Genomic DNA, 19,991 nt, shown 5'->3' with positions numbered 1-19,991 from the left:
ATGCAGTGCAAGAGCAAATAAGTGGTCGTGACCATGCCCTTGGCTCTCGTATCATTTCTCTGATCTCTGCCTTTCCAAATCTTTATGCTTAGGTCTAGTGATACCCCCTGGTCCCACATCAGTGGCTGAACTAACCTCTAGTCCCAGCATTTCCCCCCAGTTGGCTTAGCTCTGCACCATGGGGCTCTGTTGATCGCCTCTCTCCTTTGTGCCAAGCCTCCATTCTCTTTAGTGCTCCTCCCTGACATCCAGCCCTGAATCCTGGTTCTTTGTCTGAGGTTCTGTGACTTGGTCTACTTCTTGCCAATCCACTGCTGACCTGAAATGTCTATCAATTTACCTTCAATTCCCTTTTTAGTATAAGCTGCTCTACCCACAGCTCTACGGTTCTTTACATGGGGGTGGCTGCTGATTGGATTAGGAGTAGCTCTCTGATGCAGGCGGAACCCATGCACAAACCGTCCAATGATCAATCTGTCTTTCCAGTGTTGCAACTGAGAGTCACCAACACTGCTCAGTTGGCTATGGAAGCCAAGGAAGAAAGTCATATAGCCACCATTTGGGGCCACGTGCAACATAAGTAAGAAGAGACAGCAGATCTATTGAGAAAAGGTGGTTGAAGAGATTCACATAGAAGAGCAGAGAAAAGACCACATAACCCAGGTAGTGGGGTTGGGTGGGGAGGGGAGAGTGTCAGCAGCTGTCTCAGCCTGATGACTTCTGGTTACAGCTCTCGTGAGGCTTTTTTGAAGTCAGAATTAGCTGTGTTTTCCTGAGTTCTACTTTTTCTCTACAGTCAAGTTTCCTTTGTCTTGAGTTATTTTGAGCGGGTTCCTGTTACTGATACTCGAGAGACTTCACTGGACCACCTCCTTCCTTGGGTCGGGAGCCTTGTCTATATTTCTACCCTCTGGCAGGTGTCCTGTGGCACATGGGAAGGTCTCCTGTTTGGGGGGGCTGCCTCTAGGCCTTGTTCTGGAGGTGGCATTGAACTAGCTAGCTCCTGTGGGCATCCAGATAAAGCCATTCCACGGAAGGGGAGGAATGTAAGCACTGGAATAGAGTTGGAACGGGCATGGAGCTTTGCTGCGGCTCCTTTTTTTTTTTTTATATGTGGATGTGGTTATTGTCCTTAAATTGTTTAGGGTCAACTGTGGACAGAGGACTAGGGCTATCAGAAGATGACGCTGTTAAGCGGGGGTGGGGGGAGTGGGAGGCAGAGAGAGCCTGGGGGATGGCAAAGGAGTGGTCCTCATCCTGTGGCATACTTGGGGTGAGGATGGACATGATAAACTTGAACCTCTAGAATCACTAACCTTTCAAGCTCCTGCAGGGGCTCTTCAGTCTTCGGACAAACCCCTCATTTTACTGATGAGGAAATGGACACCCAAGAATGGAAACGTGGTAATGATAGATAACACTTAATGAGCACTGTCTACAGGGCAGGCCCTGCTCCAGGCACTTTCCACGTATCTGCTCCATTAGTCCCTAGGCCACTCTGTGAAGCTGGCGCTACAACCACCCTCATCTCCTAGAAGAGGAAACCAAGGCACAGAGGGGTTGAGTAACTTGTCTAAAGTCACACAATAAGGAAGAGCTGGAACAGGGTTTGAACCTAGGAATCTTGATTTAGAGCCAGTGCTTTTAGCAATTATACCATACGACTACTCACAAGCACTACAGATCACTGGAACTTTATCACTATAAATAAAAGCTAGTAACGTGTGTGTGTGTGTGTGTGTGGCAGACACTTTCTCAAACAGATGAGACAGTGTGTCACGATTCATGGAAAATATCAGAAATCAGGCAAGGGTTTTAGTTCTAATTAGAGGAAAGTGATCATAAGTGTAGAAAATAAAAAATCAGGAAAAATAAAAGTTTAGTAGACACCTGTTATCTCTAATGATTTAAAGAAGATGAGAAAAGGAAATTCTCAAACCCTGCCTGACAGTTCCCAGAGCCTTATAAACCATTTCAACTTTAAAGAAAAAGCACATCCCTTTGTTTATTGATTCTTGTGCCACAGGTAGTGCGATAATCCTGGCAGCAGGTTTAAGGAATCCGCCAAAGTGAGGCCTCCTGCAGGTGAAATAATCAATGCCTACATTAGGGTCCATCATTATCTGACCTCTTACGGTCAGGGAAGCTTTGAGTCTCGAGAAATATAAGTCAGAGTGTTTTTTTCTATATTTTGAGAAATATAAAAGTTGGAATTTTTTTCTAGCATTCTTTTTTCCACAAGTGAGAGGCATTCACAGCTCGTGGCCTCTTATACAAGAGTTATTTATGGCTTGGTTGTCAATTCATCAATTCAGACACTGGTTGAGCACGTACTTCATGTGAGACACTGTATTAGGTGCTGGATATGCTAGGTGGACATCTGGAAACATCAAAGACTGAGCTAATTCAAAAGGTTCTCCCTCCTGCTAAAAACACATAGAAATGTTAGACAAACTATAGCAAGACAAAGTTTCATAAATACATAACTGAATTTAGAAAAAATTTCCTGGATACCAGAAAGGGGGAGGAAAGTCTAACCCAGAACTCTGGACAGGAGCTGATGCCTGGGGACCTGTTGGGGCCAGGGTGGCTCCAGGAGCTGGAGGTGGAGGTTTTAAAGCCACACAGGGAGAGAGGCGGGGGTCTCGAGTTGGTGCGAGGTGGGAGGTGGGAAGAAATGCCCTGCATCAAGCTGGACATTTTGAAGGGCTGCCCTTTTTATGAACAGGGGATAAGAAAACCCTCCATCAGTTATTTCAGGGGGGTGAAAAGGAAGCTTGCCCTCTGTCCAGGCCCATGAATGAAAATTCACCTTCAAGAAATAGAAGCCCCAGCCTGTCCCATGTGTGAATGCAGAGTCCACATTTACACTGGGCAGGCAGCAGGCAACTGCAAGCTGAGAAATGCCATTAAAATTCAGGTGGAAAGACAAAAATGCAATCTCCCCCCAAAGGAACACCACAACTTGAGAGCATAGCACTCCCACAGGAAACAAAGGAAAGCACCCACTGAAGATGAGCAAAATAACCAAAATCAAATGAGGAAGCGACTCATGGGGAGAGAGAGCAAATTCAATTCAAAGAAACATTAGTCCCTAAGACCCTGAGATAATAGAATAATCTGAATGACATAATTAGACATTTAAAATTGAAGAGATAAAGGTAACTAGTGAAAAAGAATATGAAAAAGAATATATATATGAATAACTGAATCACTATGCTGTTCACCAGAAACTAACACAACACTGTAAATCAACTATACTTCAATTTAAAAAAAAGTAACTGTAATAAAGCAATAGAATGCATAAGAACAGAGCAGTGAGGAAAACCAACAAGCACTTGCCTTCCAGGGACACAGAGCCTGTCTGGGAGATGGAAAAGGAAATGAGTGGGGATGATTCAGTCTAGGAGAGGGACAGCACAGAGAGCTGTGGACCCCAGCTCACCCAGGGGAAGGGGTGGGGAAACTAACACAGGTCTACGTGTGTTCACAAGGAACAGGGGATGTTAAAGGCTGGGGGAATTCCAAGAACGACACACTCAAGGGCTCCCTCCAGGGCACAGTCTAATGCTTGCATTTCCCCGGCTGCAGCAGAGATTCCCCTAAAGCAACTAAGTACATTATATGGAAATGGTTATTTACATATCTGCTTCTCCCACCCAACCTGTGAATTTCTCCAGCCCCGAGACAATGTGTCCTTCATTCATGCCCTCACTCCCTCTCCTCTGCCACACCTGCTCTCAGTTCTTCAAGTACCATAGGCTCTTTTCTACTTCAGTCTTCATGTTACATGCTGCTGTCACCATCCAGACTGGTCTTTTCCTCATGCTTTTCTTTTGGGTTTCAGCTTAATGGGCCTCCTCAGAGAGATCGTCCCTGAGCACCTTGCTTAAAAAGGTCCCTCCCTACTACTGGTCTCTATGTCACTCCCGTGGGTTTCTTTTACTTATTGTAATTTATAATTATTTAACTGGTTTTTCCCTTGTCTCCCCCATTAGAACATGGACTCCATGAAGGTAGGGAATGATCTGATCGTTTATTTAGCAGGTGTTCAGTGAAGTTATTGAATAAATTAGTAGACTGAAGGAATGGTGAAACAAAATTCATATTTTTCGGCAAGGCGAGAACAATTTAAATACAAAAAAATTCTTCTCTGCCCTTTGGTCTCCTCTCTCCCCTCACCGTGCATCGTGTGCCTCTCTCATGCATCGATCAAACCGGCAGGAATATCTGCTCAACCATAAAGAGCAATGTTCTCCCAGCATCAGCAAGACAACTCCTTAAAAGATAACATTCCTTCTCAATCTTGTAAGGGGTCACATGACCCGCTACAATGACACTTAGATCTGGGTTGTGTAAACTGCCAATAATACGTCATTTGATGTATACCCTTTTGATTCAAAAAACGTACATAACTGTGCCTTGACTTCTAATGGGTGGAACAGTTCTCAGAGTTTTCTGAGATGTTCTTCCCAGGTTATAATCCTCACATTTGGCTCGAATAAAATTTTCCATTTCTTTCTTTGATCAACTGGTCGATTTTCTATTGACAAAACAATTATGAAGCAATTAACACTACACCCAGCTCAGAGGATACAGAGATGAATTTGAACTTCACAGTTTAGTGAGGAAGAGACATCAAACAAGGACTTGCAGTAAACGTGATGACGGTAATGATAGGGGAGGTACAGGGTGTAGCAGGAGCACCTGGCAAGGGTACCAGTTTTGTACGGAATTCGGGAAGGCTTCCAGGTAGAAGCAACGTTTAAGCTGAGTCCTGAATGATAAAGAGTTTATCAGTTGAAGGGGAGCTGGAAGATGTTCCAGGCTGACAGAGGGCTTAGATGCCAGAGGGTCATGGCTCTTGGGAGAAACTGAAAGAGGTTCTGCACTGGTAAAGCTTGGATCTGCAGCAAGAAATTTAAGACGGTGGAAGTAAACAAGGCCAGATCATGCAGGGTGCTTAAGCTACGAAAAGGAGTTTGGACTTCATCCTGACTAGGGTCAGTCAGGAGCCATTAAACATCTTAACTGGGAGAGTGGCATACTCCAATTGGTATTTTATAAAATGGCCATGAGGCAGTGTGAGTAACAGGAAGAAGACTGGAGGTAGGGAGGCCAGATGGCTTGTGCAATAGTTTAGGCAAGAGATGAAGGTGGTTTAAATGGAGACGTGGTGATGAGGAAGTGAACTGGAGGAATTTAGGAGAGAAGGCAAAGGTTGGGGCAGAGGGCAGAATCAAGGATAATGACTAGGTCTCTAGCATGAAAAACACGGTGAAGGGGGCACCATCTTGGGGCCACATCCAGCAGAGAAGCAGACACCTAGTGTACATGACATAAATGTGCACTTGATGGGGTAGAAATGGTCTTAGTGTAACGTTTTCAGAACCATGAGTACGTATCGACTCACTTGCAGGTCCTGGGTCTACCTACCTACATGTGCGATCTACCATTCCCTACGCCTCCACGTGTCTTGGTGACCCATTTGTGACCTGCCCGGTGCTGGCCTTAGCTCAGTATTTCTAATCCACAGTCCCCACTAGGACACACTGGCCTCCATTCCCTGCAAAGAAGTGTGCATTGTGCCCTTCCCTGACTCTCTCTGGCCACCAGTGTCATTATTGCCAGTAATGCTGCTGCCATTTTTCATTAATTTTCTTGGTGTTTTGCAGTTATAGTAACATTAAAATTTACACTCAATAATATTATTACAGTTTTCCACTATTAATAGGATTACTATTTTTGTTCATTTGTATTTGAAAGCCATTAGCATAAGATTTACCTCCAACAATATCTGCTGTGATTTTTAATGCCCTTGAAACTTGCAGTGAGCGATAAGTCTACAATAAGAGAGTGCTGGGAAGCATATAAATGTCTTTCTTAGCAAAAGAGGGCTTTTTATTTTCATCCTTGTTGGACTCGGGTTCTTTGATAGAGCGGTTGGTAGGATATAAGGCATTAAAGGCTGAGAACACCGTGTTAGTCTGTTGATGTGTTCAAACAAGCTCCTGGTTATTCAGAGGACTTTTATATTCTAGGAGGATTCATATTCTTGCTCCTTTTTATGTTGTTCCTTACCTGACTTACAGGAAAATATAATAAATTGTGTGCTTGCAGGGAACAATATTTAGAACCATGAATTGTTCAGAAGGGAAGGGATCCTGAAATCACTCTATCCACCTGACTTTCTGATGAGCTGGGGGGCTGGGGTGCTTGATGTGTTGCTAGCAGAGCTCTGGAAACAGGCTTATTTCACAGGCTGGGGTGGTGGAGGGAGCTTCTCCATGGGGCAGGGAAAGCAGATGGGCAGGGCCGGCCTGATGAGCGTGTGATCTTCGCAGATTCTCAGGGCCCAATGGTGTGAAATTCACAGGGTCACCAACTTGAAAAAGTTTTAAACAAGGGACCCCGCATTTTCAGGAGCCCCTGCAAATGATGTATCTGGTATGGAGTGCAGGTTGCGGAGTCAGACAGGCTTGGGTTCAAGTTCTGGAATTCTCTAGCTATTGACGGTGCCTCAGTTCTTTATTTGCAAAACTGGAATGATAATCTTGTCTTCTCCAACTAGAGGTGAGAGCTCAGAGTGCATGTTCAGCACCCAGAGGGCCGGACAGATGATCCCTTAGGACACGCTCCATGGGATTTTTAACTCCTGTGTGCAGTACCTGTAATTAAGCACTATGATGACTTAACGTCAGGAACACTAGCCAGCTGGGATAGCCAAATATTGTCTGTGTGTACAGGAGCTAATCCCAGGTGCTGGTTAGGAACACAGCAAGCAAAGAACGTTTTCCTAGAGGAGGCCCCATTCTAAGGCAGGATCTTATCCACCAGTTTTTAGCCTTCTCATTGCTATGTTCGCCAGCACTAGGTTTTCTCAGTTTCTCATAATTCATATGTGCTCCCCTTCTCTCCAGAAACTCCTTAAAACAGCCAACAAGCGACACAAGCATGAGTATGAAGATGCCTTTGACCTAAATCCAATTAATTTGTAAACTTCACTGTGTCAACTATTATCTGTAACAAATGGTTTTAACACACAACACGACACGACAGAACTTGACAAGCCGGCGTATCACAATTCCATGCCTGAGAACCAAGAACCAAGAACCCAAACAAGGGATTTCCCTTCCCTGACAAGCCAGACGAGGACCAACATGATGCCCTCGTGACTTTGCAGGCGAACGTGGTGCACTGTAGCCCAAATGAGTGATATTGGTTAGGAAGTACGGCAGCCAGAGTCAGAGAAACACTGAGTAGCTAGTAGGATAAACTCGTGATGAATAATAACATGCTCTCTTAGAACATCGGGTTAAACAATTTTTCCAAGAATGAAGAAAGGTTTTAAATCAAATCAACGAGAAACAAGCTAACTCCTGGGCATTTTGGACTCTGGCCCAAAAGGATTCCTCAGGGGATTATAGTAGGAATGCTGCATTCAGTTTAGGGTTTGTGGGAGCTTGGAGTCCAGATGATGAACTTCAAGAGGAAGCACTGGGGGCCTCAGCTGGGCTCGCCCTCCTGCACACACATGTCATGAGACACAGGTCCTAGGGTCTTCAGGACCCCGAAATTGTCTCAGGAGATGTGGGATGGGAGTGTAACCAGAGCAATGGCCTGCAGTGACCTGTGCTGTGAAATGACCACATCCCAAGCTCAGTCTTCTCTTTCCTTACTCCCTCCTGAGTGCTCCTGGGCAGCGAGATGTGGCTGCCTACCAGGCTCTCTCAGGCCTGAAGGGCTTCTATGGGTAGTGACGGCCAGAGCTGGACTGTCACCTCCCACAGTGCAGCCTGTGAATGGCCTTCAAAAAACTGTAGCTCTTCTTCCAGATCCCTCACTAACCTCTTTCTAGAGCTATTGATGAGGGGTGATGGAATTTCCCGACAATTTTTTTTTTAACTGATGGACTATCTCTCCCCATCTCCCATTGATATGAATGGGGACCTAGATAATGGTCTGGCTCCTGGGCCCACAGGACATGATACATGGTATATAAAAGATGCTTTAGCGTGTAATGACCATGATTAATCACTGACTAATTTACCAAACACCTCAAGACATAGGTGCAAAAAGCACGTGTCAATGCACAAATGTTTATTTTTGGAAATGGTGATTTCAGCTTAGTGTGAACGTCACTCCCCCAACCCTCTCAAGGATCACCCACCACACCGGCCTCAGGAGAGCGGAGGCGTGGCATCCCAGCAACACGCCCATGGCTTTTAAGCACAAGCTGAAGAAACAACAAGCGCATCCAGGGGAAATCTGAGACAACAAGGTGGACACAGGTGTCCCTGCCCTCTACTGAACATAAAGCCCCCAAACTCAGCAGCTAGATTTCACTTCCTATGGCACCAATTTTCCAGCACATGGTCCTGTAAACTTCAAGCCGCTGGGAAAGAAACCTAAAAAGATGCTTTGACTACATTTCTGGGTTTCGGTCATTCTGTAATTGTTTTCCTTACCTGCTGCCGAATTTCCTCCTCCATTTTCACTGGTGAGCCCAGTTCTGCAACTTGTTTGACGCCCTCGCTTGCATATCCTCCGTACTCCCACAGCACGTAATTCTTGGAGTGGGATCCGCCGATGATCGCAGACCAGTGATTGGCCCGACCTGGGAAAGCCAATTGGGATGCAGGTATCAGTGTGGCTGTGGATAAAATACAAGTCCCTCAAAGCATGGAGAGGAGGTGTAATTGGACAATGATTCAACCAGTGATGGCCAAGCACCTGCTCTGTGTTAGATTTGTGCTATTCGGGGATGAGTAAGAGTCCCTACAAGTAAGTAAGTCTTGGAAATAAGCAGACAGGGCAATGGTAGGTGTCTGAACAAGACACAGAGGCAGCCCAGCATGATGACTTCTGTCTGGGAAGAGCTCAGAGCAGAGCAAAGTTGGGAAAATTTTAAATGCTGATCAGATTTGTAAGACAGAACAGAGAGGAAAGGCTGTTTCTGGCAGACTCAGAAACACTAAATAACCTTGTGTGTTTGGGGAGCCACACATAATTTCACATTGCTGTGTCACACTCTGTCAAGGGGAGAGGTAGGCAGTGATGCCAGAGAGGTAGGAAGGAGCCTGCTCATGGATGTCCTTGTTCTAAATGCTTCAGGAGTTTGGATGTCATTTGAAAGGGTCTGAAACCACTGAAGGGTTCTGACCATGGGAATGACACAGTCACATTTGAATTTCAGATAAATCATCCAGGCAGCAGTGTCAAGAACGCATTAGAGGGAGCAAAATTAGAGTGTGGAGCTGGAGAGGGCAGCAAGGAGCAAAAAGGAAGGGAGGGAGTGAGGAAGTAGGCTTAACAGTTCTTGGGAATAAGCATACTTGTTTTTAGCTGGATGCACCTTCCAGGGTGAGAGGTAGGCAGGCTAGCCCCGTGAAAGGACAGGAGAGGTGGTGCAGATACAAGGAAGTGACTGGTCCACAGTGGTTTGGTGAGGATGATGCAGGATGATGACTGTAGAGGGATGTAGGAGGGAATTAATGGATGATGTGAAGGGAGAACAGAATAAGGTCTGGGCAGGACCAACACAGAACTTGGCCTGAAGACTTTTCAAAGTCTCGGAGGGAGGAAGAAGAGGAAAGAGAGTCAACACCAGCATCGCACTGGATTTGTTTTTGCACGTGATGACTATAGATGCATCTCTATTACTAAGTTACATACAGCTCATCATAGAGTTGGCTCAGTTCTCCACCATTCTCGGTTGGTTTTATAAAGTCTCAAGTGAAGAAACATTTTCAGGAATAGTAAAGAGGAAAACTTGAACTGGGTGGACAACCAACATTTGCAGTTTACTACCCCATGGGACTGGACTTCTCTCCAGTCCACCCCACGACTTAATAAAATGATTCTGAACAGGCCCTGATCTTGTTTACATCTGCCACCTGCTACCCCAGGGTCCTCTGACCCAGGGGCACATCAACAACACGGGCACAAAGCCACCTGCACAGCTTTCTGAGGGATGACATCACCATGTGGGTCTGCTCAATTGCTGGCTCATTATTTCCCACACAGCAGGGAAATGCAGACTCTGTGTCTGTCCCTCACACTCCTAGAGAAGACAGATGGAGATGTTGCCAGCTATTTCTCTAACTCACTTCCTGAGTAGGGAGAATGTCCTAGTTATCATCTAGGCCAAGAGCATGGCTTGTATAGGGGCAAGGGTTGGAGCCACCCATGACCTTTGGTTCATGAAGTGAACACAGGGAGGCCAGCTGCAGCATCTCTTGCCCCTCCTGCTCTGTTCCACCAAAATGCCCCCTTTTTCCAGACCCATCCTACCTGCAATTTTGTACTCTAGTTTCTGAGCACATGCTGTTCCCTCTGTGCTCTCCTCCTCTTGGCTTAGTGAACTCATTCCTCCTTCATTATTTACCCAAAAGCCTCCAAGACCACCCTAGAATGACTTAAGCCCTTGTCTTCTGTCTCCTCTTAGTACAGATCACATTTTTAAAACTGAAGTACAATATTATATCTGTTTCAATATACAGATTTACAATAGTATATTAGTTTCAGATGTACAACATAGTGATTCAATATTTTTATAGGTTATACACCATTTAAAGTTATTACAAAAGGAAGAATGGTTATATTCCCTGTGCTGTACAACATACCGTTGTTACTTATCTATTTTATACATAGTACCTTGTACCTCTCGCCCCCTCTATCCACATTGTGCCCCTCCCCCTTCCCCACTGGTAACCACTAGTTTCTCTGTATCATCACAGATCACAATTATGATCCCTGCTATATGTCTGTTTCCCCACTAGACTGTAAACTCCCTGAGGAAGCCTGTCTTCAGCACTGTAGCCCCAGTCCCTAACCCTGTTGCCTGATGCACTGTGAATACTTAGTACATGCTCCTTGAAGCATTCCAACCAAATAATCAAATAGGAAGGTGGCAATATATGTGCTGGAAGCATCTGGGAGCAGACTTGCACAGATTTGATTCAACATGATTAGATTCAAGCCTCAGTTCAGCAGAGTTCCTAACTCCTACTGGGTTGAAGCCATCAGCTCTCCTGCATGCTGTTAAAAAATAAACAGCAAACAACAACCTAAAGGAAAGGCACTGGTCTTAGAGCCAGAAGATGGGGATTCAAATCCTGGCACTGCCACTCACTAGCCGTATAAACTTGGTCAAATTCCAATGACTTTATTTCCCTGAGTCCCAGCTCCCTCCTTTGTAATTCAGGGATGATCATGTCTACCTTATCCACCTGTTAGAAGAATTAAATTCAATTTTCAAAATAATGACATGAGGTATGTGCAATCACAGGCACACAGTAGATCCACAGTAATTATAGTTTCCTCCTTCGCTGTAGTTCGGGAACTACAAAAATGAGTAAAACATGAACTTGCCTTTAATTCAATATAGTAGATAAGAAACATAAGATATAACTTAAGAGAAAAGTAATAAGTACAATCTTAGGGGAATGAAGGACCTCAGTTAGATGGGACACAAAGAAGTTTCGTCCTGGGTTCCATTGTCCACCAGGAAATGAGGTAGGAGTGGGAGAAAGGCTCCAGGCATCAGGAGGCCTGGGGAGACGGGGACAAAGTAATGCTCGTGAGCTTCCTAAAGGAATACGTAGTGAGGCTACCACTGGGGTCCTTGTGGAAACACTTTTCCTTCAATTTAAAAATATGAAGGCCTTTGCTAATGGTGATGGTAAACATGGGGTAGAAGCAGCCTTTTCTCAAACTGGGTGCAAAGCAGATTTGTAGATATTAATTACTGTCCCCTTTCCCCGTGTCACATTCAGCTCTAGGGATGTACTTGGTATTTTTAACATCAACACTTCAGCATCATATCAGGTGGCATCTGGGTCTAAGTGTCTGCTCTGTAACGCCAAATGATTATTTTAAAATCGGGCACCACGTGTCCCTTGTGTCCCGGTAGCTGCACGCTCCCGTTGCACTCGTCATAACTGTTTTGTGGTTAATTCTCTCCACTGCGGGGACGCCAGGTATTTACGGCTGCCCTTGCTCTAGGGCTCCACTTCTTTGACCTGATGTGAGAGTGAATCCATCTCTAACAGGAGGCTGTCTTTTGCCCATTTCTCCATTTTATTATTGGGCTTCAGTCTTGGGACAGAGGAGGAACAGAGACTATTGCTAACACTTTGGTTCTCAGGTAAGGCCACAGCTCTTTGGTTTAGCATCCCTCTCAGGCTCAGGCAGTGTCCAAGTGGCTCACACATATCTGAGTCTAGATGTTTACTCCTAGTAGCTTGGATGAGGCATAGATGGGACAGAGGCAGGTGAGAAGCTGGGAGGAGGAAATGATTAGACATACAGGTTTGAGATACTGATAGCCAACCAGGTGTGCATTTGTCTGAAAAGCCACTCCAGGGGGGTATCCTGAATTTATGTGTAGCCTCCTCATTTCTGACATCTTTTCTGTTGTAATCACTGGTGCTAAATTACCAGTGTTCACAATGATGCTGAAAAGGCTAGCGCTGCTGAAAGAAGAACCGTGTTTGGCCTTTTGTCTGGTGGAGGAGGAGGCATGTGGCATAGTAGATGGATTCTCTGAAGTGCCTGCATGTGGCACGTATTCAGTGACAGCCCATATTTCCTGGTCTGCCTTGCCAGTGTCTGCATTTCCCTGCCAATCCCAATCCTGCAGAAGCCACCCAGTCATTTCCTTGACACTCATTCCTAGAGCTTCACTGGAGAATGTCCCACAGCCTTGGTGACTAGTTTGCTGCCACCCCCTGGTATCCAACCTCAGCTTCACCCATCATATCTCAGCAAATCTTTGTTTAGGGCCCTGGTTGAGCCGTTTTGGATTTTGTTATAGTAGCTACATCAGTTCTAAGTTCTAGCCTCCTCTCCTCTATCTCATAGCAATAACTCTGTCACTTAACTCTTCTGAAAAGATAAAGATGAACACATCCATAGACTTATCCAGGTACTACGTGGCCAGTGGTCACAGGAGAATGCTGTGGACCTCTAACCCTAGGCACAAAAGTTGTCTTGGATCTCACTTCGCTCTTGTCCTGGTTATTCTCACCCTGAGCCCAATTCCAGGATCTGCCTGGCTTCTGATTCTCTGGATTTGGCCACATAATGTGGCTCCTCTGGGTCTGCCCCCGGGTGCTGCCCAGGACACAGTATTTGCCCTCTGGCTCTTCCTACTCTTGGCTGCTTCAGGAACTCGCTCTGAGCCAGTCTAGTTTTCAGGATCCCATCCCAGTATGGCCTCCTGGAAAAATCCCTGCATGGGGAGAGCTGTCATGTGGGCCAGAAATTCCTCAACTTTCTCTCTTTCTGCCTCGTTTACTTTTTTCCTTCCTTAAGGTCTCATGAGAAATGTCACTTTTCCATTCCAGGAAGACTTCTTACACTCAGGCAATCAATGACATTCCCTTGCGTTTCCCCTGAGGCCTCCAATAATGATATTCTATTCTATTCTATTAACTAATTCATTGAACAAACATTTACTAGGAAAACACTAGGTGCTAAGCCAGGGATCAGCAAGCTACAGCACACTGCCTGTCCTTGTTCCAATAAGGTTTTTTATTTTACATTTTGTGTATATTGTTCATGGCTAGTTTCATGCTGCAAGGGCAGAGTCAAGTAGTTACAATAGAGACTGTCTGGCCTGCAACCCCCAAAACAGTTATTATCTGGCTCTTTATAGAAGAAGTTTCCTAAAACCAGTGCTAGGCCATGGAGACTCTGAAAAGAATCAGACTGGGCCCCTGTCCTTGAGATGTTCAGTCTGGAGGGTAGGGTGGAGGGCACGAAGGACAAGTCATAACAGGCGATTACAATAAAGTATTTGCAATACAGCTTTGCTAAACGCATGCTAATATAAAAGCACAAATAAGGGGGCATTTAACCCAGACTGTACCAGAGAAGGCTTCCTGGAGGAGACGGCAGTTGAGCTGCATTTTCAAGGATTAAGTAGGAGTTAGCAAGGCAATGAGGGGATAGAAGGGAGGGTATTTTTGCAGAGGGACCAGTATGTACAAAAGAACGGCATAACAAAAGCCAGAGGTTCATGGAAAATCAAAAGTAGGTCAAGGTAGTGTGCGTATGTGTGCGTATTTGTAAGAAAGGAATCATCGGTGATGAAGCCAGTCAGCCAGGCAGATCATAAAGGGATATGAATGTCTTCACAGTAAGTTTTAATTTTATCTTGAAGGCACTGTGGAGAGGAGATTAAGATATTCCTGTCTACAGACAACTCCCAAATCTATATATGCTCATCTAACTTCTGCTTCTGATTCTGATGTAGCAACTGGCACTGGCTAGCCCTCCAGACATAAGCAAATATAAAACTGGGCAAAATATATGAAGCACCAGTTTTCAGAAGTTGGAAAATAGACAGCAAAGGACTATGATCCCTGAGAGAAGGGAAACACAAGAGATGAGTCCCAGGTTTGCCCTGGACATTTTCTGGTTCGTGGTGCAGGAAAGTGGAGCACAGCAGAGAACGGCAATCTGGCTAAGCCAATGTCGTAGAGGTAGGAAGTTGAGGCTGCTAAGGTAGATAGGATTTACTGGTAAGAACACCAGGGAGGAGGGAGCTGCACAGAGAAAGTCAGAAATATGCATAAAAGTCCCTTTAACTCTGTGACCAAACACTAAGCTACACCCGTGCAGGGTGACACTCCACAAGGCCTGGGAGAGAATAGCCACTGGGGAGGTAAGAGCTGAATGGAAATTAGAGATCACACAATGCTAGAGATGCCGGACTCCCAACCATCCATATTGGAGACCTTGCTAATCATTTCGTATGTTCAACTGATACCCTAGAAAAGCCACATATTAGGAATAAAATTACATTAGTCCTAAAGCATGGGTCTAACAAAGCTTAGAAAACAAGCCCTGAAAGTGAATCAAGCAAATCTATCAGTAAATCTGCTGGATCAAACCTCCATACTCTTTAAAGGAAGACAACAAATCCAGACACTCAACAATGCGCTCAACAATGTAGGATCTACAGTGTCTATCATAAAATCAAAAATTGTTCAGAAGCAGGAAAATATGATTTATAACTATGAAGAGACCCCAGTCAATAAAAAAGTTCTTGAGCTGACAGGTACGTTGGGGTTATCATATGAGGACTTTAAAACACCCTATTCGCAATATGTTCAAGAATTTAAGGAATAGACTTACTGAGTCAACTGACAGGGATCCTCAGTGGAGAAACAGACTGTTTTTAAAAACCCAATGGAAATTTTAGAACTGAAAAATATATCTGTATTAGGACATTGCAAACAAAAAGATTTGTAAACTGAAAGACAGGGTAATAGAAACAATGCAGAATGAAGCACAGAGGAAAAAAGTGTTGGAAAAAAAATGGAGTCTCAGTGACCTTTAGAACAACAAGCAGTTTAACACAGCAGTGACTGGAGTCCTGAAGGAGACAAAAGAGAAACTGAGTTATAAAATATTTAAAGAAATGATGCCTCAAAATTTCCCAAACCTGATGAAAAATATCAACCTACAGATCCAAGAAACTCAATAAACTCCAAACAGGATTAAAACAAAGAAAATTACACCTAGACATATCATAATCAATTGATGATACCTAGAGATTGAGAGAAAATCTTAAAAGAGTCAGACGCAATAAAAGACAGATTATATATAATCAGGAAAACAAAGAAAAGAATGACTGCTGACTTCAAAAACAAGACAACCCAAAAGATAATAAAATGACACCTCAAACATTCTGAAAGAAATAAAAAACCTGTCAGCCTAGAATTCTATATCCTGCAAAAATATCCTTCAAAAACTGAGGGTGAAATAAAACACTCTTGATAAATAAGAGCTGAGTAAATTTATTACCAGCACACCTGCAGTATATGAAATATTAAAAGTTCTTCAGGCTGAAGGGAAATGAAAACAGATGGACACTCAGATCTACATGAAAGGATAGAGTTCCAGAGAAAGTAAATACATAGGTAAGGTAAACCTTTTATCTCTTTTTCACTGAAGCATTTCTCCCTTGAAATAAAGAAGTTCAAGTTTTCCCATTCTGGGTGAAAAAAATTTCCATCAATGCTCTTTCCACAAAGCCTACCTTTTGTCTTTCCTGCATCTCCAGGCTTTTCAGGAAATTTAAGTGTACTATTTTTCACTTCCTCTCCTTGAATTTTTTTCTCAAATCCTTGCAGTCTGATCCTGAACTCCCACCTGAGCTCATTTACTCAACCAAGTCTTTGAAACTGACTTTGCTCTCCTCTATTCCCACAGTTGGACCATTTCTGGGGGCAATCGGGAGAAAATTACTGTGTTTTATTTTCCATTTAAAAATAAAAGTATACTTTAAATTCAATAAAATTCATCCTCTTTAATGTGTAGTTTAGCAAGTTTTGACAAATGCATGCAATCATGTAACCACTATCATAATCAAAATATAGAATAGTTCTATTACCAAAAAAAAAAAAAGCCACATATCCATTGTAGTCAACCCCATTCCTCCACCCCCAGCCCTAGGAAACCTCTAATCTGTTTTTGGTCCCTACACTTTTACCTTTTTTGGAATATAGTACAAATGGACTCATACAGTATATAGACTTTTGAGTTTGACTTCTTTAACTTAGCATAAATACATTTGAAATTCATTCATGTTGTTGGATGTATCAGCTCACCCTTCTTTCAAATGTCTTGAAAGATAAAAGAGACCTCCTACTGGTTTAAGGTCATCACCACATTCCTGTTTCCATCATTTACTAGCTATGCGACCTTGAATAAACTACCTAAGTTTTCTAAGACTCAGTTTTCTTATCTGTGAAATGGAGATAACAATAGTACTACCATGTATGTATTACTATGGGTAATACAGAAGGAAATCCCTAGAAAAACAGTACAATTCCTGTTATATAATAAACATTCATTAAATACTATTTTTAATATTAATATTCCATTTCTCCAGGGAAGGCAGGGGTTGGAAGCAAACTGGAACACGCACAGGACCTGTCCATTTGGTTAAGGCAATGTTCTAGAGGATATCTGGTTTTCCAAGTGGTGTTGGAAGCTTAGCTGTGGTTCAGGTGGCAGTCAGCATTGAAAGGGTATAGACGCCCATCGGGTGGGTGGAACATGCGGTGGGAAAATGGCAGCAGAATGAGTTGAGTGTACAGACAGAAGTTCTCAGAAGCAGGCAGTAGAGCCCCTGACTTAAGTTTATAGTCAGCATTCAGGTTCCATCTTCTGGAGTCTGGGAGGGGGACTGAAAAGAGGCTGAGAGGGAGGCAGTGACCAAAGAAGCATTTCTGTTCTGAGACTTGGCGACACATGGCAGGGACATCTTGAGTGTCGAGACAATTTAGGAACCCAGAGATGAGCCCCAAAGGACTTGGGACCTCTATTGGGACTGAAGGATCTTTAACAACTGCCTCCCTCACATAGGAATTGCCTGAGAAACTGGGAAATAATAATCATTAATATCTAGTGAGAATTTACTATGTGCTTTATATGTTATTGTTTATGTAATCCTTGAGATAAACCCATTTTACAGATTAGGAAGTTAAAGCACAATAATGTTAAGTGATTTGCTCAGAGTTACCCAGCTAATAAGTGGTAGAGCCAGAATTTTGTCCCAGCAGGCTCACTCTAGAAAAGCTCTAACTGAATTTTTCTGGGAAGATAGAAGTGCTCTATACTCCACTGTCCAGTATAATAGCCACTTGCCACATGTGGCTATCAGGCACTTGAAATGTCATGTATCTAGTGTGACTAAGGAACTTAATTTTAAATTTTATTTAATTTTAATCCATTAAAATTTTAACAGCTACATGTGTCTGGTAAATATCAGTCAGCACAACTGTGGAATCTTAGATAGGTCTAAGCACTACTAAGTGTAAGGACCAAACATGTAGGTAGCCCCTCTGGGAAGTAGAGATGAGAAAGGATAGGTCTTACTGGAGGCCGGGGTCTCTCACAGCTGTAAGGCACATGTGGCAGGTAGACAGCATGCAGGAGGAGCCTGCCCTTGAACTAAGATCTGGCCTGCAGTAGTTGCATTTGATGATCTGTATCACACACCCTCCATCTACCTCTGACTTCAGCCCATAACAGTGGGAGGCAGATGTGAGCACACACTCATACTGCCAGTGAGTATCTATCTCAAGTGTATCGCATTTCTTTCCACTTACTACGTCATGGTCCTCTCTGAAGCCTTGAGTATCTGCTTGGATAGCAAGCAAGTGCCTAGGAGCTCAGGGAAGTTGGTGCTCCTGGAGACAATACTTAGCTATGGAGTGGTGGGTGCTAGTGGACAATTCTGGAAGATGGATAATTCTAGAAGGCATCCTACACACTTTTCAGAGGTACACTGATGCCAGTGACCTCAAAACACACTCTTAGGTAGATTCCTTCTCTTTATCATTTTCCCCCAATTCCTTCACTCCTGCTTCCTGGACCTCCTTCTACATAAACTATCTGCACCAAATCCTTGCCTCAGGCTCTGCTTTTGGGGAAGTTGAGACATGACACTTTCAATTAAGACCATGTATCTGGGTCTAGAGATCCATAAAAGTCTGGAGATTAGACAAGAGCCACTTGGGGCTGCTCCTCTTGTTTCTGTAAACAGAGTAGTTTTATAGAACACAGATGACCCTTCAGCATCCTGCACCCAAAACTATGGATGTTATTTCCACTGTCATTGTCATCATCATTGTTGCCATTGTCATCATTATCATCCACTTATTGAGCACATTCCCTGCATCAGGCACTTCATAGCTAATATTCTCCTGTTCTCACAGTGGTCACACTTGGTAGGTCAGTTACCAACCCCATGTTATTGATGAGGGAACTGAGCTGCTGATAAATGGCAGAGCTGAAATTATCATCTGGTCTGCCAAGGCCATGCCCCCTCTATTCCCCTGGGGTCACAGCTTGGGCCAAGTCCAGAGTTATTTAAGAAGTCATTCTGATGCTACCTATGGCTGACACTGGAATCAACTCTTGGAGTAGGGACACCAGGGGAATAAATAGGACAGTGCCTATCTAGTGCCTCTGACAACACTGTGGGTATTGGCTCTTGGCTTTCATAAATTTCAGCCTTCTTTAAACTCAGACTTCCCAACCCGATTTTTCTGAACTTCTGACTTCTGATTTATTTGGACATTTATAAAGCCTAGCCAATCACCTGGTTTTCATCTCAGAGGTAAATAACATAATCTCAGGTCACCTCCAAACTCCTATCCCCATTGCTAGTCTAGAGACTGGTTAAAGGTTTATTGTGCTCTGACAAACAGCACTGGGTTAAATTTCTAGAAAGAAGGACTTCACTTAAAAGTGTCCTTCTAAGCTGTCTTTTCTACATAAAAATTGTTACATATGAAAGAGAGGGTATATTCCTGGACAACTTCCAAATGTTTAATACACCATTTACACCTGAGTTTGAAGCCCCAGGGAAAGAATTCTAGCACTTTCAATGATAAATTCTAGCAATGTTTATCTAATTTTAAAAGTCTAGGAGCTTGTATTTGAAAACTTAGCTGGAGCAGTAAATAACTTTGTTTTGTTTTTTAGAGTGTAACCAAAAAAAAAAAAAAAGACTTCTCCCATTCCAATTAGTTCATTTTTCAGGTTTAAATCTTAACTGTCAGCTAACTCTGTAAATAAGTAAGCCAGTGCTCCTCTGTATTTGAAAATGTTTTAGGCCGTGGAGAGAAGAGATAGTGAGAAATAGAAATTACTGAGCATACACTTGTACCAGGTGCTTTCATATGTATCAGCTAATTTACTTCTCAATTCCCTTTCATTGATGAGGAAACAAAGGCTCAGAGAGGATCTGTAATTTGTCAGTGGACACATTGCCTGTGAGCGGTTGAACCAGGATCTGGATTATGGGAAGGTTTTTTTCTTCTGCCAGGGAGAGGGAAGCTGGAGGCTCTGGGGAAAGTTTGTTAAGCTAATAATAGAAGCAAAACCTTTTGAACCAATATTATACACAGCTTGAAAGAGGAGTCAGGATGGGGTAAAAGAAAAATTCCACCTCAAAATTGAGGGTA

The 19,991-nt window shown here is 43.6% G+C and overlaps 1 protein-coding gene across 2 annotated transcripts in view; it reads right to left on the bottom strand.

The window, feature by feature from the left end:
- The window catches only part of SPON1 (spondin 1), a 242,759-nt gene that overhangs the window by 87,487 nt on the left and 135,281 nt on the right, over positions 1-19,991 (bottom strand). For both annotated transcript variants that reach the window (XM_031681171.2, XM_006203551.3), the window contains exon 6: positions 8,469-8,617. In XM_031681171.2, coding sequence (XP_031537031.1) covers positions 8,469-8,617 — 149 coding nt within the window. The remainder of the gene's footprint in view (positions 1-8,468; positions 8,618-19,991) is intronic.

This window comes from Vicugna pacos, chromosome 10 (assembly GCF_048564905.1).
Source record: "Vicugna pacos chromosome 10, VicPac4, whole genome shotgun sequence".
Taxonomy (NCBI): Eukaryota; Metazoa; Chordata; class Mammalia; order Artiodactyla; family Camelidae; genus Vicugna; species Vicugna pacos.
This window is presented reverse-complemented; position numbering and strand designations above follow the sequence as displayed.